The 24,100-nt window shown below is 42.8% G+C and overlaps 1 protein-coding gene across 2 annotated transcripts in view; it reads right to left on the reverse strand.

Moving 5' to 3' along the window:
• The window catches only part of Synpr (synaptoporin), a 326,948-nt gene that overhangs the window by 272,577 nt on the left and 30,271 nt on the right, over positions 1 to 24,100 (reverse strand). The window contains exon 1 of one of the 2 annotated variants that reach the window (XM_063274618.1): positions 3,545 to 3,733. The exons of the other annotated variant lie outside the window; for it this stretch is intronic. Coding sequence (XP_063130688.1) covers positions 3,545 to 3,718 — 174 coding nt within the window. The 5' untranslated portion in view covers positions 3,719 to 3,733. Of the gene's footprint in view, positions 1 to 3,544; positions 3,734 to 24,100 lie in introns of those variants that run through there. 2 annotated transcript variants of the gene reach the window in all.

Here is a 24,100-nt window from a genome sequence, read left to right on the forward strand (position 1 = left end):
TCTTCATACCTCAAACGATCCAATCAAGAAAAGGCCCTCACTGGGTTGTCCAGGTGCTTGGTTTTAGTTAACACTAAATATAATCGAGTTGATAATCTAGATCAGCCATCGTAGGGTTCATTGCCATTGCAGGGCTTGCAACACTCGCACCACTTTATGGGTGCAAGCAAGTGGATCACAGCCTGTCCTTGGTTTGCTGTGTCTGATAAGCTTTTGAATCCGGTTTCCCTGATACAATTTTAACCTACTTATGTGCCCTTACAGGACTAATTCACACTGATAAGTTTACAGGGCAGCAGGACCATTTTTACTCGTAGGAAGAAACCATTTATCAGTCTGTGTCACAGGAGTGGTCCCAGTCAGGTGGTGGTATTTGGAGGTCCACCCTGTATGCCGTCCTTCTATCCTCAAAATGAAGTAAAAAATCCGCTTGTAAAATGCAGTCTAGTTTTTACACAATATGGAGTAACAGAGTACGATACAGCCTCATGTCAGGTACAGCGAGTGGTTCCTCCCAACTTCTTTCTCTGCATCAGTACCAGCATTCCTATACAGAGAGGGCTACAGGAACTTCATAGCCTACCTTTCAGACACTTACTGCCACCACAGTCTACTCAACTGATGCTCTGCCATATTCAACAGTGGTTGCTTGAATAGGGTGTTCCTCATAATTCTTGGGGTTTGAACACTTAGGACCTCATTGCTGGCTTTTTAGGGAGAATTAGGAGGTATGACCTTGCTGGAGGAAGCATGTCATTGGGGACAGGCTTCGAGGTTTTAAAAGACTCATGCCACTCCCAGCATGCTCTGTGCCTCCTGCTGTAGTTGAAGATGTGATCTCTCAGATGTTTCTGCTGCCATCATGGACTCAAAGCTCAACCAAACACTGAATTTTGTAGGTTGCCTTGGTCAAGGTGTTTTTTCCCCAGTCAGAGAAAAGTAACTAAGTCACCATCACCTCATCTGGAGTGTCTTATGCTCCAAAGATTGCATTGATGACCTTGGCTTCCCATGAAGAAAAAAGTACATCCTCGTGTACTCCCACACCCTAGGCATGTTGATGCTGTGGCTTAATAAACCAATCAACCACAGTACTTAGTCTGCCTTATGGTTTACATTGCCTTATACATCCATTTGCACAGACTTTGTTGAATTGTCATGTATCCATTACAGTAACTACACAATATATTTGGCAAAAGGTCTAGGTGGGTGATTCCCAAAGACTGTGTTGAGCTTAGTATAAAACTGTCAGACCATCTTTCCTGATGCATTCAGGAATGAGAGTTGGCAAATAAGAGTTCCCATGGCCCACATCCTCACTACCACTTGGCATGTTTAGCATTTTGCAATGTAGTCATTCTAAGACGCGTGCAATTCTTACCCTGCTTTAATTTCAGTTCTCCAAGGACCTATGCTGCAGAGAATCTTTGATGAGCTCATTGGGGACCTGTGCCTCTCCTGGCCAGGTGTTGAACAGGTTTTAATGAAGTCAGAATCCTATTGCTAAATTTTAATAACTGTGTTTCTTGGATACAAGCATTTTATTGGCTATATGTTGTGCAAGTATTTTATTCCACTCCACAGCTTGTTATGTATTCCTTAAACACATACTTAAATAATTCTTAAATTCTTACTGTTTTACTGCTCTGAACAGACACCATGACCAAAGCAACTCTTATAAAGGACAGCATTTAACTGGGGCTGACTTATAGGTTCAGAGATTATCATGAAGGTGGAAACATCAGGCAGGCATGGTGCAGGAGGATCTGAGGGTTCTACATCTTCATCTGAAGGCTGCTAGCAGAATACTGGCTTCCAGGCAGCTAGGAAGAGGGTCTTAAAGCCCACACCCACAGTGCCATGCCTACTCCAACAGGGTACACCTCTAATAGTGCCACTCCCTGGGCCAACTATATTCAAACCATCACATTCATTACAGCATAGAAACACTGTGTTCTAATTGGAGGAGAACTTTCAGCTTTTGCTTTCACGGACTGGACCTTCGCAATTGTTTCTATTAGACATGTTTGTTATCATTAGACATAGACTGACTAGATTTTCTCTGTTGACTTGCAGAGGTGCGATGTTTTCCACTTCATATCAAGTCTACATTTACATTGTTTGTGTTCACATTTTACATTTTAATATCCATGAGCTCCTGTACCATGAACTTGGTGAATATCGTGAATATTTTATTAGTGTTGTGTGTATCTGCTGTGCAGTTGAGACTCTATTGTGAATAATCTTTCCTAGTCTCAGTACTAGCTAATCCAATTTTTAATTCCATACCAAAGCAGAAATCCTTAGTATGGTCTCTGGGAAATACTATATATACTTTTATAATCTGATTTTTGCAGGAACAAATGTTACAAATATTTTCCCAAGAAATTTTCTATGTAATGCCTTTATATTATATTTATTTAGATTCTAATGATAGTGCAACTAGGGTATTTTTAAAATACCTCTAAATAGGATTATATGTGGACCATGTCCGAAGAGTAGTCTAAGAAGACTAAGAAGCTGGGCCTGGTAGTGCACACCTGTTAGTAAAACCTGTGGGAGACTGGGGCAGGAGGATCATAAATGCAAGGTCAGCCTGGGCTACATAAGGACCCTGTCTCAGGAATGTAAGGAAGGGAAAGAGGGAAGAGAAGGGAGGGAACAAACAGACAAACAAACAAGAAAGACGAAGAGAGCAAAGTGGAGAGTGAACAGAGAGACCTTGGAACAGAAGTAGGCATAAAGCGATGAGTGATTTCTGGCTTTTAGAATATTTCGGTCAGGGCAATTAGGCCAGAAACATCCTTCAGATGATTCAAAGCTCAAGATTCAAAAAGGGTTTGAAAGGGTTATGAAAGGGTTTTACCCCTCTTCCAAGGTCCTGAAGCACTCACATGATTGTCCTCTTTCTCTCCCTCCTTGTCCCCATTCTTTACTCCCTCCCTCTGTCCCTCCATCCCTCTGTCCTTCCCTCCCTCTTTCCTGACACATTCCTCTCACAGTATTAGTTGTCTAGAAACTCAAGGATAAAGAGCAGAAGGTATATCAAAGGCAGTCACAACAATGATTATTATTGTATATCTGATCTCTCTCTCTCTCTCTTTTTTTTTTTTTTGGTTCTTTTTTTTTTTTTCGGAGCTGGGGACCGAACCCAGGGCCTTGCGCTTCCTAGGCAAGTGCTCTACCACTGAGCTAAATCCCCAACCCCTCTGATCTCTCTTAGTGGAAACCCTAGCCACAGTAAGCAAGTCATAGTCACCTTCTACCTTACAGAACTGTCTGTCCTTCATACCAACCACCTCCAAACCACACCCTGTAGGGTATAAATGAAATCCTTATTGTGTATTGTTGACATGGGTGTGGCCATGGGAAGGACCACAAAGTCTCAGATCCAAGGGAATGGCAAAACCTTTCCCCTGTGCGGGTGTTGACAATGTGTACACAACCTAACAGTTGTAGTTTCCTTCTCCTGATGACTGCTCTCTGAGACTTTCCCCTACAGAGACCTCCTATGAAGACCTCCATCAGAGCAAGCACAGCCTACCTGATTGCAGCTTTTCTGTACACGTGTCTGTTGTTTCTTCATTCCTGAGTCACCCTTGTCAGGTTTACAGGACCAAGCCATGCACCACTTGGCAGCTCCCTTTCTGGGTGTTCTGGATTCTAAAATCACCCAAATCTGACTTTCTGATTTTAAGTCCTGAGCCAGGAAGGCCATTCTTGATGGAAGTCTTACAAACATGAATTTGTCTCTGCTCCAAGTTTGTGCCTGCAGTCAGCTCTTATGTGCTAGGAAAAAAAAAAAAAAAAGCACTCCTGCTTCTGAATTCTACAGTTAAAACTATTTGCAATTCTGTGCTCCTGCTCTGCTCAGTAAAACAGCTGTGACCCAAAAATACTTTTGGATACTTGACCAAAGCAGCACAGATTATTCTAAACTATTAACAGCCTTGTTTGAATTCTGAGAAGTAGCGAGCGGTTCACCACCAGGTGTCACTAATTTCTCTATTACCACAGGTGATGTCATTCTTAACATTATTTACAATGTTTCTTCATTAAAGATTTCATCTTTTAGTAAATTCACTGGAATAAAATGAGGGGACTAGATATTGACACTGTTTCCTATTTTTAAGCAAGATTCTAATCATGAAAGATTTTCTACTAAAATGTGAATCTAATAGAAAGAACATTTTGTTGTAATAATTTGTTATTGAGTTGAGGTCTTGCTTTGTAACCCGGGGACATATCCTTTCTGCCTCATTTTATCTGCTTCGGCCCCGTGAGTGCTGGGATTCTAGGTGAACACCACTAGGATTCCATACCCAGCCATTCTGAAACTCTTTTAAGAGGGCGGTTACTATGAAGGATAAACACATGAAAAATCACTGCTTTAGGCCTGAACCTTTACTTTTGTGTTCATGACTTGAAGTTTACGCCACGTGTGGTGGCTCAAAGCTACAATATCAGCACTTGGGATGGTTGAGGCAGGAGGATTTCCTCAAGTTTGAAACACCTGGGCTAGCATACTATCATACCAAAATGAGTTCCAGATAATTTTAGTACACACACACACACACACACACACACACACACACACACACACACACACACTCTATTTCAGACAAACAATGCACATTGGAGCGCTTAGCCTCTCAGACCCATAGTTTGAATTAGTCATTAGAGATGCCACCGGGTAGGGTAGGCAGAAAGAACTTCCTGTTTATCAAGTTCTTGAGATCTTCTACCCAGAGACAGAACAATCCAACATTAGCTCATCTAATTTGAAAATTCTACAGAAAAAGCTAAGATTAAATACTAGGGGTGGAGGAAAACCTGGTTTTAAAAAAATGCTGTTGTTAGGATGCAGTTAATGCTGTTCGTTGGGGACTCTTATCCTGGCCCCAACATGTCTCCCAATACACAGCTATTTGGAGACACTTAGCTTCTTTGCAATGAGGGTGATGGTAGGTTTCAGGAGAAGTCTCACCAGCATCTGTAGTAGAGGATGTGGGAGTTGATAGCATCCTACCGTGTACAGCTCAGCACTACAATAAAGACTGGGATAGCCTTGAAGGAACCCTGCAGAACAACTTGGAGCATTACAAAGCCACACAAACTCACACGAACCCTTGACTGGATAGATGTATGGCAGCTGAGTGACCTGGGAAAATTACTATAACCTGTCTGAACCTACATGCTGTCATTTATAGAGCAAGGATGCTAAACAGGACCTATGGGTATCAGTTTCATCTTCATAGTTACTGATGTTAAGATGCATTCATACTCCATACCTTTTTGGTCTTTCTCCCTTCAATAAATATACTGAGTGCACACTCTGAGCAAAGTCCTGAAGAAAAGGCCGTGACACCCCAGAAAAAGGGCCCCAATAGAGCTTGACCTCCCAGTGTGAGGCATTCCTGTAGGTGACTCCTTACCTCAGGATGGTGGCAAAGTCGAGCAAGCACACAGAGGAGCAGATATGTGGGCATGGGTAGGAAAGGCAGACAAGTCAGGGCCTGGATGTCAAGGGTAAGGCAGACACCAAGTTGGGAGAGAGACAGGGAAGTATGGGCGTGAGGTTTCTGAGGAACTTCAGAGTGAGGCAGGCAACTCTGTGAGGTCCACATACAACGTCCATGTTTCCTCCCAGGATCTTGATCTTGGTTTGAAACCTTTAATTTTTATTTGTGTTAGGCAGGCTTGAAAAGGGGACACACCGAAGAGGGCAGCATGACCATTTCTTCAGTCTTGAGAATGTGAATCAGAGATCCCTGAAGAAGCCACATCTATGTTGAAGGTGAAGGCAGACTGAGCCGGAATGATCTTGGGTGATCTAAATCCCTTAGGAGCCACCATGTTCATCCTCTTTACTTGACATAACACCTTTGTGGCTAACAGGTGAAGGCTTTGGAATGTATTTCCCAGTCGACCACGTGCTGCCACCAACCTGAAGGCTAAGAATGTTCAGACGGCATCTGAAACACAGAGCAGAGCCTCCCCATCCTGTTGTCACTTTCATATATCACTCCCCTACTGATGCATTTAGTAGAGTTGATCCTTCTCTCCTAAGACTATAAAACCCTCATGTGACCACTTCCACAATAGAACGTCTTACTAAGGGGCCTGAACCCCCATTCTGATACACTCAGCTCAGAATAAAGTACCATCTACCCTTGGAGCATTTTTGCATCAGTGAACATAACTACCAAGATAGAACCCTGATTTGTGGACTGGAGAGATGACTCAGTGGTTAGCGGTCACCAAGCCTGATCACCTGAGTTCAGTTCCCAGGAGCCACATTACTGTAAGAGAGAATCGACCTAGGCAAGTTGTCCTCTGACCTCCAAATGTGTGCAGTGGCATGTGTAGGTCCCCTCACTAATAAATAATCAATGTGAAGAATAAAGATAGACAGCATTGGCCACGGTCCTTCCAAATCCCCAAGCTCACAGTGCACGGCTCAGGGGACTCCTTTTGATATGTTTGTAGAAACCCAAGGAGGTTCAGGGCCAAATGTTGTGGCTTCATAGCTGAATGGCTTTAAAAGACTCTCTTTCTCTCTCCGAGTTTCAACTTCGGAGAGATGATGGGATGTTCCCAGCACTAGTGAGAATAGATTCTGTTCCATGAAGGGAGGTTTGCAAGCTCCACAAAGGAAAAAAAAAGATACGTGCAGTTAATGAGTTAATGTTTATACACCAGGTCTTGTCTACACTGCATCTCCCTAGCAGCACGGTTGACAATGATAAAGCGATTGTTTTGTGCTGTCCCAGACTTCAGAGATGTTCCTGGCTTCAAACTGAGGCATCTGGGAGCCGGGATTGACATGGAGTTTATATTTAAATCACACAGACCCATGTGGGACATGTGAGTATAAATTGGAGAACACAGGAGTATTTCATATATGCTGTAGTATATTAATAAATAAAAGATAGGAAAAGACACACACACACACACACACACACACACACACACACACACACACACTCAAAGTTACCACTGCTGCTCAGCGACGGAATGGTCATGTTTAAACAAAGGCAGTAACAAATGTGTCAAGTTTATTCAAGCATGACAGCACCGGGATTCAGCTCCAGGGAATCAGATCTGCAGCCATGAGCTATGAAGTCCCCAGAGCTCACATCAGCCATCTACGCAGATGTTTATCTTGCATGACCGCTGTGCTGGCCTCTATAGCTTCACAGCCCCCGAGCGCTGCCTTCTTCCCAGAATGCCTGGATACTATTCTTAGTCACCAGCAATTTTGTTTTTATCTTCATTCCCTTGTCCATTTGGGAACACGTGACTGTGAGTCAATGGCAGAGAGAGCAGGCCTGTTAGAGGAGCTGGGGCCTGGAGCACCAACCCGGTGATTAAGCTCTTGGGCCATGCTAGTACACCACAGAGTTCTTTCTTTTAAATACAGAGCAGTTGCATTTGATATGAAATGGGCCGGCTCAGGCCTGTCATGCTAAAGCAGGTCACATAATTGTGGTGGCATATGCAGCCTGAATAAACAATGTTATAGAGCCTTCCAAAGAGAGAGAAAAGAGACGCCAGGCTTCCAGACTTAAAGGGAAAGTGCAAGTGAATTCTCATGTTGAGAATATTACTGTTGTCCTGTAGTTGTGGCTTTGGCTTTTAGTGGTTTAGCGTTGAGTACCTTGGGTGACATCTCTGATTCTGTAACAGATTCGAGGATTGTAGCATTTCTTAAAAGTAAAGATAAAATCTGTTCATTGGGTCACAAAGGAATGTCTTTACGATTCTACATATGTGGTATTTTGCCTCACGGTTCTGCCTGATCAGATAGCTAACATGGTTTGCGCTGCTTTCCCTTCCTGCGAACCTCCTAGTCCTCCTCACCCCTCCCCTTCCTTCCTTGTCCTGGTACCACTCATGCAACATCCGTGCATTTGCGCAGAGGAAGCGTGTCGGTCCAAAGACACTACCAGAAGCCTCTCCTCATCCTCCTCCCTTGACTGGCCACTACTGCTGTAACTTCTGAGACCATCTATTTTTAAATATTGGTTAGTAAAAAAATCAATTGATCAGTTAATATATATTCTTTCACATCTCGTTTGCTTTCCTTGTTGTTCTTGTGTGAAATTTGTCTTTATTGTGTGAACTCTGGTTTGGCTCACTCTTTTTGTTTATTTGGGAGATGGTATTTTAGTGACAATATTTCTCCCTTTCCTTTTTTCTCTCCACACCTTACAGATGCACATAAACAAACACATACATAGATTACATAATTACATAGTACACATATGTGGTGCTTTGAATGAGTATAGCCACCATAGGCTCATGTGTTTGAATGCTTGATTCTCAATTTGTGGAACTGTTTGGGAAAGATTAGGAGGTGTGGCCATGTGTGTCACTGGGGGAGACTGAGGTTTTAGAAGACAGAGTAAGCTCCCTCTGCCTCGGACTTTGGATCAAGAAGTGAGCTCCCAGACACTGCTCCAGCATTTGTCCTGCCTTTCTGCTGCCACACTCCCATCTATTATGGTCATAGATTCTAAGCACCTGTAACATTTTATTTTATAACTTGCCTTGGTCATGGTGTCTCATCACAGTATTAAAAATGTTAATAAGATAATTTATAATATATGTAATGCCTATCTATCTATCTATCTATCCATATATATATATACACCATTTATATATATATTAATATATATATATATATAAATGCTCATGTTACTGGGTTCTCCAAAGTGGTATCAGTGTAGTGTCTGACAAGTAATGTGAGGAAGAATGTAAGTAATGACAGCAATGTGAGGAAGAACATATGGTTATTCTATGCTCTTGCCAGCAGTGATATTGTTTAGCAATTTTGGTAGAGGCATGGCATTAATTGCTCTTTTGGTTGCTGCGATAAAACACCATGGCGACTTATTTGGAGAAAGAATTTATTTTGTGTTTACAGTTAAGAGGAGCAGGAGTTGATCATGGTAGGGAGGCATGATATCAAGAGGTAGGCATGGTGGCAGGTGCAAGAGACTGAGAGATCACATCGAGGCCATAAACAGGAAGCAGACGCTGAGCCAAAAGTGGAGCAAGGCTTTACATCCTCAAAGCCAGGCCTCAGGGATCTGTTTCCTCCACCAAGATGAACTGTTCCATAATCTCTCAAAAAGCTCCACCACCTGGGAACTAAGTGTTCAAAAACCTGAGCCTATGGGGGACAGTTCTTAGTCAAACCACCACAGACAAAGTTCCTACAGAGTGAACGTATTTATCCTTATTTTCCACTGTGGTTTCTTTGCAGCTGAAGAGTATTTTTCCTTCTCGACTTACATGAATGGTTGCAACTTTAACATAGCTAGTAGTTAAAATAAGATAACAGTATCTAGTCACTGCTAAGAAAACTAGGAAATAGTCAATTTTCCCCCATCAGCAATTTAATCTTCCATGGATTTATCTTGAGGGCAGGAAATGGGAGTTCATAGCCACCAAAATCCAAGCTACTTGCTTATCAGAACTCATAAAGCCACCCCGTTGCGAGCACAATTAGAAAGAATATAAGTGTAATTAATGAGGTACTGAGTTTGATGGCTAAAGCAACCTTCACTGCCTTCTGGGGATCTCATAGCTAATGATGTTTCAGATCCTTTTCTTGATTCTACTTAATACAGACAGAAGCCAACAGATAGCAGAGAGGGGCCGTCTGATGTCAGGGTGTTGAGAAGGTCCAGATTCTAGAACTCCAGCCTTCTAGACAAGACAGGCCACCTATGGCCTGAGATGTATTTTTAAAGCCCAGTTTTAATCATTAACCTTCTAGAATTTCCTTCAGTCCGTATGGAATGAAGAGACCCATTGGAATTTCATCGTAACCCCTTTTGTCATGGAGACTCACAGTACAGACAGAACTTGATGTTGCAAAGGTATAGCCTTAGTGGTAGAGTGTTTGACTGCACACAGAACCTGACTGCCATCACTAATAGCCAGTAACATGAGAATTTAGTGGACCACTCATAATGATTTGAACACAGTCCCGTGAGAGCATGAGATGCATGAGAGGCATGAGAGCATGAAATTCTAAGTTAGTTGCTCGAAACCAGCTTCAGTCTCTGGCATCTACAGAGTGGGGAGAGTTCATCTCCTATAGTAAGATGTGTCCAAACTCCTATGTATGCTGTCCTTCCCTTCAGTTGACCTAATATGTTCCTGAATAGTTCAGCATATTTTTCTTATTTATAAAGTCATATTTACTACCAAGATTCAGACATTAAAAGAGACAGAGAGGTAGATGATAGAACACAAGTTACTAGGCATTCTTCATTTATTCGTCCCACCTCATTCTCATTCACACAGACACATAACACATAAGGTCACCATTTGCTCTGCGACAGGGATTCCTCAGAAATGAGTTAATGAATGAATATAAAATGTTTAATTTCTGGTTCTATCACAAACATGCAGAAGCATGAAAACAAGGTGCACCCCCTTTACAGCCCATGCCTCATGTCTCTCAGCCCTGTAGTGTCACCATGATGAGTGTCCTTAATATCTCATGAGTCTTGGGCCACAAGTAGGAACTGGCTGAAAAGAAGAAATGTAAAGGCTTATCAACGTTCTGTTGTTTAGACAGAGTTCTGTGTCAGATGTCAGCTGGGAGGACAATTTCCCTAGAAATGATCATCAGGCAAGACTTCATCGTCCTTGGTTCCATGAGCCAGATTCTAATGGAGACATATCTAAATTGGAAGATGACCTAGCCTGCATTTGGGGTACTTCATATTTTGAATAAATGAATTTACTCTAAGTACGAGAGAATAACAAGAGACCTCTGAAAGGAAATGAAGAAGTGAACACTCTTCCTGTCACCAGGATGGCACCGGGTTAAGACCTGCTGGGCTGGGTATCTTCTGTGGTAGAGAAAAATAAGTCAGAGAGGTGGATGTGAGTGTGTGTTACATGTGATAAGACGCCACATTTCTTCATCAGTTTTGCTTACAGCCTAAATAACAGTAGTTCTCAACTTTCCTAAGGATGCAGCTCTTTAATACAGTTCCTCATGCTGTGGTGATCCCCAACCATGAAATTATTTCTGTTGCTACTAATAACTGTAATTTTGCTACTGCTATGAATCCCAATGTAAACACCTGTGCTTTCCAATGGTCTTAGGCGACACCTGTGAACCCTGTGGCCCTCCAATGGAGTCACAGATTGAGAAACACTGGTGTTGATGGTGTGGAGTCATTAGATTCACCAGTTCAAACTACTTTATTTAGTAAAGTTACATTTCTTGCCCAACCCAATGGAACAGTGCCTAGAATTCATACCTGGTTATGTTCAGGAAACTGCTTGGTACATATAAATGGTCATCACTGTTATCTGGACGATCTAATTAACACCCTGTCTCTGGTTACCCAAGAATTAAGCTGTAATTGTAGTGTCTATTTGCCACGATATAAATAGTTTTTACTAAGACTTTACTAGCAGAGATTTTTTTTCAGCCTCCAACAGAAATGTTTTAGAGTCCGGGATATTAAGAATACCCACTAGACATTCTTATCAAAATAAAAAATCAAATGTGTACGAAGTATTCTTTATCACCCCAGGTTAACACACAAGTGGTGGGAGAGGAACCAGGACTGCATCAAGCAAGTTTTCTGATGGTTTTGGAGGAAACCGTGTGCCCCTCATTTGTGTTCCATTGTATTTCTTCCTGAGGTCCGTGGAGAACAGCCATCACCATCTGGCCAGGCTAATTCTGGGAGGCTGCAGCTGCATCCCCATGTCTGGCAATCACAGCTCCAGGTTGCTTCCATACTAAATAGCTGGCTCAATTGCAGCCTGGCCAGCATATTCCACTGCAGACAGCCTCCTTTCCTAGTAGGAGTTCAGCCTTACAAACATGACAGATCATCCTTGTCATTCATTAGCCTGGCGTTCTATCCCCCTTTCTCCTTTTGGTATTATAAGTCAGACTTTTGGAAACACACACACACACACACACACACACACACACCTCACTTGGGCATGCCCTCTTACACAGATGCTTGCAATCATCCTATAATTGGTCCCTCTGTTGCAATTTTCCTATTCCATGATCTATCCAATTCCGATTCCAGTTTCCTTATTCAGAAGCCCGGATTAAACCCTGTTATCCCCATGTCATGATTTGTCTTTTGAAACAGTTTTACTGACCAGGTAAGCCTTGGCTGGTCATTCTTCTATTTTAGATTTCTGCTAGGATTACAGACATGAGTGGCCATGAGTGGTTCCAGCTATGGACTTCGTTAATGCGTTTGTGGCTCTAGGGTAAATGCAAACATTCTTAACTTTCGCTCAAGGCATTTTATCATCTGGCCCTACCTTTGGCAAGTGCTAGCCAGCAGCACCTTTCCTGGCATGTGTTGTGTTTTGTTTTGTTTTGTTTTGTTTTGTTTTTCTCATCAGTTAAGTGGAATGGGTCAAGGTTTGAATCTTCCTAACACCTCTGCAGTATAGGCTCAATAAATGGTCTGTTTAACTAAGCTTTGCCAGCTTCCACTCCTGAACAAAAGCACCCAGAAGGCGGGGAATTAGAGGTATGAAGTAAAGAGAAGTTGGGGTGTGCTGTTCACTCGAAAGTAAGAGCAGCCCACATACTTACCCACTTTACAGATTACCAGTGGGCAGTTCTTATTTCCTTTAATACCAGTTCTGTTCGTACTGACCTTAATGAAGAAACTCTTGACTCACAGGTAACCAAGAATGAACAAATCACTAAGAACCCTGACAAATGACAGCAACTCCATTGTTGGAGCTTCTGGTATCTGTTGATGTTGCTGAGCTGGTCCTTCTGCTCCGGACCTTTCTGGAATCATGGAAAAGAGTCCTTCTGGGGACTTCAGTCATATCTTCTCTTGTCTTTGCAGTGTCCACTGAAGGAGAAGTTCTCCAGGCTTCTGCAAAGCTTCTCCTGGCCTGCAAGGGACTCTCAGGGAGGAAATGTGCCCTGGCAAAAACAGCCTTTATGGGCTGCCTTTCTTGGCTTTCTTGTCTCTTTGAGAAACCTATGTATATTTCTTTGTATCCGTGTGCATTTGCTTTCGTGATGCAGACTCAGAGGGCTTGCAGATATGGGGCTTAGAATTTCGCCATCACTCCATTCACGACTCCAAACTTTAACACAAAGGCCAAGTAATCTTGGGAAAGTAACTTTGTGTCTTGACATTTCCCCTTTTTCCAAGTAAAAAAGCGTCAGGACTGGCTACCCAAGAACCATTGTTAGTATTAAATATATTAAATACCTAAGGACTTTTTTTTTGTAAAAGCCTCCATTAATCAGTCATATCTTTAAGTATATCAACATTCACAACATATTATATACACATGCATTACATACAACGTGCACACACACACAGAGAGGCAGGCCTGCATATATGCATATGTGTGTACTCATATCAAATGCACGGATTGATCAGGAATGGTAGTACTTAGCTATAACCGTAGCATTGAGAAGCCAGAAGAGGGAGAACTGTGAGTTAGAGTCAGACTACCCCAGATAGCCTTTTCTTTTTTTAAGCATAGCTTCTGGATCTCAGGCAGATGTGAATCCAAACCCTGTATTGCATATTTCACACTGTGTGCTCAGGGGATAACTTTACTCTTCTGAGCCTGCTTCTTTATCTATACAGTGGCGAAATATTAATTCTCTGAAAACTCACAGAGAAACAGTAAACTTGAGAAGGCTCACCGTGCCTGATCATCTCCTACATGAGCGTCATCTGGTTGCGCTTTCTGAATTGTGTGCTTCTGGTGAATGTTTACAGGTATTTACCGATGCTTGTCCAAGCCATGAACTCACACTGCAGTGTCCTTCCCCACCACAGAGTCAGTCATTCAAAGAGCCTCATGAAAAGCCTTTCTAGGTAGCTAGGAAACTTGCCCCCAGGCTGAACCCTTGGGGGGGCCGAGTCAGTCGTTATGTTTCAGGAAGGTAGCTAGGAAACTTGCCCCCGGGCTAAACCCTTGCCATATTAGAATCCACCAATTATATCCCTGTAACCATGCATCTGCTTCTGTATGCTTGCTTCTGCTCCCCAAAATCCTATAAAAGCCCATCCTTGGTTCCGTGGGGTGCGCCAGTCCCCCGAGTGACTGAAGCGCCCGCAGGTGCCTGTGCCTGTGTATCCCGACAATAAACCAAATCCTCTTGCTGATTGCAAAAAAAAAAAAAAAAAAAAAAAAAAAAAAAAAAAAAAAAAGAAAAGCCTTTCTAGTATTCTGCTCATGTACATCTCCTTGAAGCCCTTTGAAACACACCTAATTAAACTTGTAACAACAGTGCACTCCCAGGGTGACAGTAAATCTGGAAACACCCAAAAGGAAGAGTCCTCTCAGAGCTGAGGGCCGCTAACTCCAGCTTGTCATGGCTGCCTCTTAGCTGTGTGCTTGAAGGAGGTTACAGGTGGGTCACAGGGGTGTAGTGACAAGTGGGGAACCTGCTCAGACTTGGGGCCCCAAATCTTTTCCTTATGTTCAGACTGGTTGGCTGTATGCCAGAATGTGCAGCCACATGGAGCTGCAGAGTGACCCGTGGGACTAAAGGATCTTCTCTCTAAAAGAGCAGAAGGAGTTTTGTTGGTCTCTGTCTGTTACTGCAGAGTAAATGCCCGCTATGCATTAAGCAACACATTGTATGTTCAAGCCACAAATAGAACAGTGCTCAGTTCACATCCTTCAGGGGCCCAAAACTAATTTCTCCTTTTTCAACATCCATAAATGACTCGGCTTTCATGATTCACACGACAGCAATAGCAATACCATAAGTATTGAAAGTATAGAAATGGATATTGTTGGTATTTTGTCTTGGCTTCGCCCCACAGTTACCTGACAACAGCCAAATGTGCCTGACTCACTATAAAAGGGGCTGTTTGCCCTCCTCCTCTCTCTCTGCCTTCTTGCTTTTGCTCTGTCCTCTTGCTCCTGCTCCTCCCTCTCCCTTCTCCACCCTCTCTCTCTCTACATGCTCATGGCCAGCTTTTACCTCTCTCTCTCTCTCTCTCTCTCTCTCTCTCTCTCTCTCCACCCCCCTCTCAACTCCCCTCTCCATGCCTTGAATAAACTCTATTCTATACTATACCATCCTGTGGCTGGTCCCTCAGGAGCAAAGGATGCTCCAGAATGGGCCCGTAGAGGTATCCCCTTCCTCCACACCTGACTAAATATCCACAAAACATATTCCTTCTCTCTTTATTTTTATAAAGCACAGCAGATACTTCAGAAATATTTGAAGTCATTCTCAGATCTCTGGGAGATACTTTCTCTTGAGAGATTTTTCTTCAAAATCTTTATATTTACTTATAAAATATTACTTAAATACTAAGGTGACAAAGAAAAGGTGTAATTAGGAGCTGAAGATATGGCTCAGCAGCTAAGACTACTTGTTGCTTTTGCAAAGTGTGGGACAGTGAAAGACCCTGGTTCCCAGTTGAGGAGGTTTGAAACCCTGGTTACCCTGAGGGACAGTAGGCATTTTCTGACACACAGGAAACCAGGCCGATCACTAGCCCACAGCCCTCCATAGATCTGTGACCATTAGTCAGGTAAGGGCAACGCCCCAAGCCTCTTCACAGGTAAAGGACATGACCAGAGGTCACATAAGCTCAAGACAGATCTTCATTATAATGTGGTACCCCAAGGCCTGGAGGCTTAGCCAATGAATTTCCCTTCCCAGACACTCCTCCCTACAAACGGTATTTAATCTCTGAGAAGTGGGGTATGGTTTTACTCATCCACCTTCCGCCATGACAATAAATGCCTTGAAACCATGGACTGCCTCTCTTATCAGAAAACACCGTGGGGAGCCACAGAGAAGGCCTTCACCTACAGAGCTACCCTCTAATCTCTAGAAGAAGGCCTTCCTGCACTCCCAGCGGTGGCACGTCCTACCAAGCTCAGGTCCACCACCATCCAGCCAAAGACTCTTCCTACAGAACCAACTGGAGCTCCCCCTTTTCCTCCTTGGCTCTGGGCTAAATCCAGTCCCACTGCTCCGCCCACCCCATTCCATTCTCAGCTCTTCTGCGGCACTCCAGCAGTGCCTGAATGCCCAAGAGCCAGAGAATCACATGGCCTCCTTGCAGCTCTGGGGACCCTCACCCCAACCCTGAGCCAGCTCTGGCTGTGTCCCTTGCCTCAGGTTCCATGTCTCAGACTATGCTTCCCCACGTGGTCAACTTCCCGTGTCCTGCCTCCCCGAGTGGCCTGAGCCTTGTGGCAGAGCAGATGTAGGACCCCACTAATCCTACAATTGGAGCCAGTTGCTTAACCTATGGCAAAGGATCTAATTTTGCCTCCCAGGTTTCACATTGGGTGGCTTATAGTAACTTGTAATTACAGTTCCAGTATATCCACAGACACATATATGTACATGCATGATACACACACACACACACACACACACACACACACACACACACACAATGTAAACAATAAATATTTCAAGTGGAATAGTATGGTATTTAAAGATCAGAAATAGAGTAAGCACTTTTCAATTATGATTTCACAAAAATAAAAATGTTATAACATTGTTATTTCCAATATATATAAGGTCATCTCTTTATTTGAAAGAAATGTGTCAGGGTGAAAAACTTTAAATTTACAGTTTAAATTGTTAGTTAATTAATAACAGAATTAAGAATGCAGTCCACATCTAGCATATGCCCCACGATAATCTTGACTTTTCTAGAACACTTGTTTTATAGCTCTATTAATGCTTTTTGCTCTTCAAATTAGCAAAGAGAGTTAATCAAAGGATGACAGGATACCCCCTTCCCCTGTCAACTGAGACTAGGGAGGCTGCCTAGTAAATCACAAAAGTAAGATAAAAATATTTGCCTCTCAAAATGGTGCCATTTACAGGCAAAAGTCAATATACAGTATAGAATCATGTTTCCTGAAAAGTTCACATGAGCTTCTAGGCTCTAAATATTCTCTTTGTTAAAAACAATCCATTCTCTCTCTCTCTCTCTCAGTCATTGAAAAAATATCTCCTAATGTGTTGTCCTGTGAGAGAGAATTTAACTACACAGAAAGATGTACATTATAGTCTTGAAAGATAGAAAAGGAAAAGGACCTACTTTCTTCATATATAAGGACTAATTAAAAAATAATGTAGCAATACCATCCAATTAGTGAAAATAATCTTTTTGTCATGTATGATGATACACTTACAATCTCAGTCTGAGTTCCAGAGTGAGGCAAAAGGATGTGATATCAAGGCTATGCTGAGTTGCAAAAGAAGCTTATGTCCACCCTGTGTTATGACAACAAACATATATCATTTTGGTGACAAGAATTCTTCAATTACATGTGTCCCATCTGGAATACCCATAGATGAAATTAGAAGGACCAAGAACTGTGTATGTTCATGAGAGGGAAGGTAGAGTGCAGTGTTATAAAGAGTTGAAGATGATGATGAAATGATGATGATAACAACAAAGAAGAAAATGGAGAAGGAAAAGGAGAAGGAGAAGGAGAAAAGGAGAAGGAGGAGAAGAGAAGGAGGAGAAGGAGGAGAAGGAGGAGGAGGAGGAGAAGGAGAAGGAGAAGGAGGAGAAGGAGAAGGAGAAGGAGAAGGAGATGAAGAAGAAGAAGAAGAAGAAGAAGAAGAAGAAGAAGAAGAAGAAGAAGAAGAAGAAGAAGAAGAAGAAGAAGAAGAAGAAAAGTGAAAATGCAAGGGTTATGGGTGAGGGATGAGAGGGTAGATGGGAAAGCGAAGAGGAGAAAAGAAAACTAACATTGGCAAGACTTTTAAAAGTCATAGGGAAAGATACTGCTGTAATGTTTCTTAATTATATGTATACACATATATTAGAAGTTTAAATAGAGTTACCCACAATGGGAGAAAATGCTCCTGCTGGACACCACAGGTCGACATTTAAAAAGCCTAGTGGCAGGAATGGATTATCTCTTCTGAAGTTGTTGGCCAGTGAGGTTTCCTAGAACTTCAAACATTACATGCTATTGCTAATGCTCTTAGTTGCCCTCCAGAACATGGTGATAAGTCTCTGTTGTTACAGAATCACATACTTATGTCATTGGACACAGAGAAGTTAAGCTGGTACTCACCTGGAAGCTCCATCCTTACTGGCTAGCTCTCATCATGCTGGGAGGTGCTATTCATGTTACTGGGAGAGAAAAGTTGCCCAATCTTGCCCAGCTTTGAACCCTGTGAGTAAAAATAATGACGGGTCTAGCAAGACATGCCTAGTGGTACAATAGCACCAGGAATGTCATTGGAGTAACCAACCACCTTCTCAGTAGTGTCAAGGCCCACTCCACCATTGAAAATCCATACCTAGCACCCTTGCCAGGGCCACAAAATCATGGATAGACAGATCATAAGCCCCAAGAGAAACCCTATTACCATTATTCAGCTAAATGGGAACAGTAGTGAAGCCATTCTGAAATGACTTACTGCTGTGTGCAGAGATTAGTGTATTTCTCAACTTTCATCCATAAATGGCAATGAACACAGAGAACCACAAATGATCAAGGTGAAGTGTAGCTGCTTGTATTCTCATGCTAATTATCCCCCCCCCAAGACCTGTTTGCTGCATGAACAGAAAACACTGAAGGATCCTGCCCCCAAGTTGGTTCTAATTAGTAAATAAAGATGCTGACAACCGGGTAGGGCAGACAGAGGCAGGACTTTTAGGATTCCAGGTCAAGGGACTGAGGAAGGAAAAAGAGGGGAGCTGCCATGCCTGGAGAGAGTGGAGGAGAGGAGAAACCATGCCTGAGAAGGTGCAGGACAGAGCATAGCCACCATTTTGGAGCCAGAGAAGAGTGCCTCCAGAGGGTCCTGACTGGGTCTAGGGCACCAAAGATGGAATATGGATTTTAATAAGTAATAACTTGAGAATATCAAGGGGTGGTATATTAGCCATGTGGAAATTAGGAAGTGGCTCAGCCATTGAGCTGTTTTAGGCTTATCAAAATCTAAAGGCTGTGTATGAGTCATTCATTTGGAACTCCATTGCTGTTCCTGGGACCAATTTAAATGTTTAATTGGGTTCAGCAACAGTGAAGGTTATAAGAGACTAAGGATTGGTTTCTCATAACTGGGGAGTCTACATCACCACTTCCTCTTATGACTCAGAGATCATTGTGTAAAGGGGGAAAGAAGATTGCAAGAGCTCGAAGCAGTAGATGGCTACCAGGAAATAGTGCATTCTGGACACAGCAGGCCAGTTGCATGGGTGCATTCACAACAGTTGAGACAACACGCACAAGAACTGTGAAAGCTCAAGCCAGACAAAAGGCCAGCATGGATACAGGAAGCAGATATAAAGTCCCACCCGTAGCTAAAATACTATTAGCAATTGGCAGCTGTTGAGAGAGGGGAAATCTGCTTTCTTTAAGAGTGTGTATCAGGGTTAAAAAAAAAAAAAAAGAAAGAGCGGACCAATTCCCACACATACCCTAGTGGTCACGCTCTCACGAGTTCCAGCTCCAACAGGCCATTGGAACTAGCACTAATTTATCTTGGCGGCTCCATGCTGTTCCCAAGTGCTTTCTGACCCAGGCAGTCTGCAAGTTGTTCCAACAGGGCACCCTATCAGGCCGCCCTGCCCTCACTCACAGCTCTCTTGGCTGTTTTCCACCATACCAGGCATACACATCCCAATTCCGTGGTAGGCCTGGCATGTCCTGCTACCATATGCTCTTTTGAACTCAATTAAGTCACCATAGGAAAGAACACACACACAATATCTTCTGGTCCAATTGATAAGATATAATTTGCCCATCTAAATAATACAAAATCCTGTATACACCCATCCCTTAAGAATAGTCATAACAGGGGTTGGGGATTTAGCTCAGTGGTAGAGCGCTTGCCTAGCAAGCACAAGGCCCTGGGTTCGGTCCCCAGCTCGGAAAAAAAGAAAAAAAAAAGAATAGTTATAACAGCCTGTTACTATGCGCAGAGAAGAATCTTAACACCTGCCACCATGTTCTTTCAGCTTCCCACTCCACTCTTGCCTCTCTCCTTTCTAAAACTTTCTCCTGCCCATCCTTCCTTCACATCCAATGACAGGCCTCGTTCTATCCTGTACCTGCCTCCACCTGCATAATGACATCAACCTATAGGTGTGGACCCTGATGTGTTAGATATGTTCTAGTGAAAGGCTACACATCAAAGAGCACATGGGCAGTACCAACTGTACTTGATGGGTTTCAAAAAAGCATACGAAGCTGAACTGGGAAGTCAGGATGAACATGGGAGGAGTAGGGGGGATCTGACAGAAATTCACTGTAGAATAATCTCAAAAATGAGAAAAAATGTTTAGAATTTTTGAATTCTAATAATTTACTTGTTTGGCAAGTATTCAACTGGACAACACCCGATCAGTAACAGAGAGGAACACTACTGCACCCTTCCTCAACTACTGCAGTGTAAGTTACAGCAGTGGTTCGCAACCTGTCAGTTGTGACAAAGGTCGCATGTAGATATCCTGCATATCAGGTATTTGCATTATGATTCATAACAGTACCAAAATTATAGTTCTGAAGTAGCAATGAAATAACTTTATGGTTGGGGGTCAGCACAACATGAGAAACTATAGTAATGGGTCACAGCATTAGACAGATTGAACACCACTAAGTTACAGGGACATGTATTCCGTACTCACTCAGCAGCTGAGTCGTGGGGCTGGGTTTATTCTAATATTTTACAGGGAAATAATAAGCATGTTCATTTGTCTTTATCAATCTCAGTAAATTGGCAGGTTATAACATAACCTATATTCATTTTTTTTAATCAACAGAATTATCTGTGAATGGATCCCAGTAGAGCTTTGTTTGGTAACCATGAGTTTTCAACATTACATCACACATATCAGATAATGGCCATTCCATAAGAAAGCCTTCCTGCATTCATCTCTTGGCATTATCATTAATGAAAATAAATAATTGTGTGAAATCTACTAGGACAAACCAAAGAAGCTCACTATGATAAATTAGAGTTTGGAGGGGAGGAGCAGAGTCCAGACAGGAAAATGGAGGTTATAGCTGGAGAAATGTATAAAATTCATCACTTAGTGAAAACTTGAGACTTGACAAAGTTCTAACACTGTGCTCCATGACTGAAGGAGTCTAAGGAAATTTCCTGTACCACAGGCAGGAAGGACTCTACACCAGATGCACCGGGGTTAAATTGTTCAATAAAAATGATGAAAAAGTTTTACCTGCAACCTGGAAGAAAAGACGCACATATACAGAGGGGGGAAAGTTGAAATTATAGAATATTTCTTATTAGCAGCAATACAAGTGAAAGAGATACTGGACATTTCTAAAATACTAGAAACACAATCTCTCACAACTTACCAAGACTTTCAAAGACAAAGATGAGGATTGGGGAGATAGCCAAGTTGGTAAAGTGCTTGCTGTGGAAGTGTGAAAATCAGAGTTCACTCCCCCAGAACTCCTGTTATAAAAAGTAAGGTGTGGTGGCAAATGTTTGTAATCCAGGGAGACAGGGTGGCAATGCCTTAGGCTCAGTGAACACCAAGTCTAGTCAGGCTGGCAAGATTTAGCCAAGGAGAGATCCTACCTGAAAAGCAAAGTGGGTAAAACCTAAGGAATGACACCTGGACACCTGTCTGCTAGTCTCCATACACATAGGCATAACATACATAGGCATAACATACAAGCACACATGCACAACACATGATCAAGCATGACCACCCATTCGTACCCATGTTTCAAACATGTGGAAAATTATTTCTCGAACTGCTATTAACACTATTACTATATTTCAATCATCTGTCAATAAATCAATCGTGTTTCAAGAAACATTTATTGGATTTCTGCTGTATGTTTGTTGTTTTCTATGGTGGGATAATTCCATTAGAAATGTCTAAAATGTCTCGCAGGCTACCTGCGATGGTTGAAACTACAACGGGAAGTTCTGAAACCAAAGAACAACAACAACAACAGTACCTGAGTACTTTTGTCTCTCGGTGGGAACATCACTCAGCAAACAACACTGCATTTCAGTAGTGTTCTAGTAATGCACGCAGACCCTTTCCTGTTTACTTAGTTTCTAATGTTACTGAAAGTAGTCTTTTTCTCTTTTGTCCTTCATTGTCCTTTACTATGGTAAAAGTCCTTATTCAATACTTTCCCATCATACGAATAAGATTTGCTCTCACTAATAGGTGGATATGAACCAACCAACCAACAAACAAACAAAAGTACAGAATACCCAAGATACAGATCATGGAACTCAAAAAGGTCAATAAGTTGAAGGGCCCAAATGAGTAGTCTAAGTCCCAGCGAGGAGGGAGAAGAAATCAACCACAAAGGGGGAGAGAGGGACAGGAAGGGAAAGGGGATGGGGGTGGGAAGAACATGATTTGGTATTGGGTGGGGGAAAAGGACTGAAGCCCTGAGGGCCAGCCAAAAGAATGGAAACAGGTGACCTCAGGAGGAAGGAGGTTGGGAGGACTCTCCAGAATGTACCAGAGACCTGGGAAATGAAAGACTCTCAGGACTTAAAGGAGGGGAGGTCGTAGATAAAATGCCCTAGAGTAGAGAGAGGGAACTGTTGAGCCCACCTCCAGCTGAAAGACAGGGCATCAAGTGAGGAATGAGGTAGCTATCCCACAGTCAAAACTCTGACCCATATTTCTTCCTGTCTGAAAGAAATGCAAGGATAAAAACAGAGAAGAGCCTGAGGAAAAGGAAGTCCAGGGACAGACCCAAAGTGGGATCCAGCTGAAGGGGAGGCCCCATGACCTGATAACAACACGGAGACTATGGAGTCCTCACAAAAAAGGACCTATCATGACAGTGCTTCAAAAGACCCAACAAGTGGCTGAGAGAGTCAGATGCAGATATTTGCACCCAACCAATGAACAGAAGCTGCTGACCTCTCTGGTTGAGTTGGGGGAAAGCTGGAGGAAGCTGAGGAGGAGGGCAACCCTATAGGAGGACCAGCGGTCTCAATTAACCTGGACCCCCGAGATCTCTCAGACACTGGATCACCCACCAGGCAGCATACACCAGCAGGGATGAGGTCCCCAACACATACACAGCAGAGGACTCCCAGGCCTGTTTCAGTCAGAGAAGATGCACCTAACCTTCAAAAGATTGGAGGGCCCAGAAAGTTTAGAGGTCTGCTGGGGTGGAGACATCGTCGTGGAGACGGGTGTGGGGGTGGGGGATGGGGGGGTGGGGGATGGGGGAGAAGAATGGGATGTGAAACAGTCAAAGGGTGGATTGGGAGGGGAATAAAATCTGGAGTGTAAACATAAAAAACGTAAAAATAAAAGCTATGAAGTGTGTCTTTCTCAAGATGGGTGTCAGCTGTCTATTAGAGGTTGGGTACCAACTGCATTTTGATCAGCCATGGCTTTTTTCTCTAAAGTGGACTTGCTGAATAGGCGTTCTCCTAGGAATCTTATCAGGACAGAAGCTCTCACACCATCTTACTGTCTGACCTCTTTTCATAAATTTTAATAGATGAGAATCAAAATTATAGAATTTGTAAATTCAGAGCTCGTTATCGGCAGTAGAGCAGGCTCCCATGGAGACTTCCCTCATGCTCAAGTAAAGCAATTATTTGACAGGGAGACAGAGGTGAGGGAGAGTGAAGACAGGAAAGCCCATAGCCATGCTTGCTAGAAGCCAGTGAAGCAGCCCATTACAGACTGAGGGTGGGGAGTTCATGACAACTCCGAATTATAATTCAGTCAATGATAAAATATCAATATGTTAATACACAGCTTCTGGGAGGCTGTAAAAAGAAATGAAATAATTAAACTTAAAACTCTCTTAATATGATAGTGATAAAGGCATTTTTAGAGATGGTAGATTTCGGGGTTGGGGATTTGGCTCAGTGGTAGAGCGCTTGCCTAGCAAGGGCAAGGCCCTGGGTTGTGTCCCCAGCTCCGAAAAAAAAAAAAAAAAAGATGGTAGATTTCACTAGAAATCTCATATTTCAATTTGAGGTTTGTGCCACAGGAGGGAATTCATGACTGCTCTATAAACCTGGTTAAAGGTCCATATCATATCCTGCATATAGAAAATCATAGGCCAGGAAAGACCTCCCTACTCGTGTTTGCTAAATAGGTGTCAAACTGCTTTCTAACTA

This window comes from Rattus norvegicus, chromosome 15 (assembly GCF_036323735.1).
Source record: "Rattus norvegicus strain BN/NHsdMcwi chromosome 15, GRCr8, whole genome shotgun sequence".
NCBI lineage: Eukaryota > Metazoa > Chordata > Mammalia > Rodentia > Muridae > Rattus > Rattus norvegicus.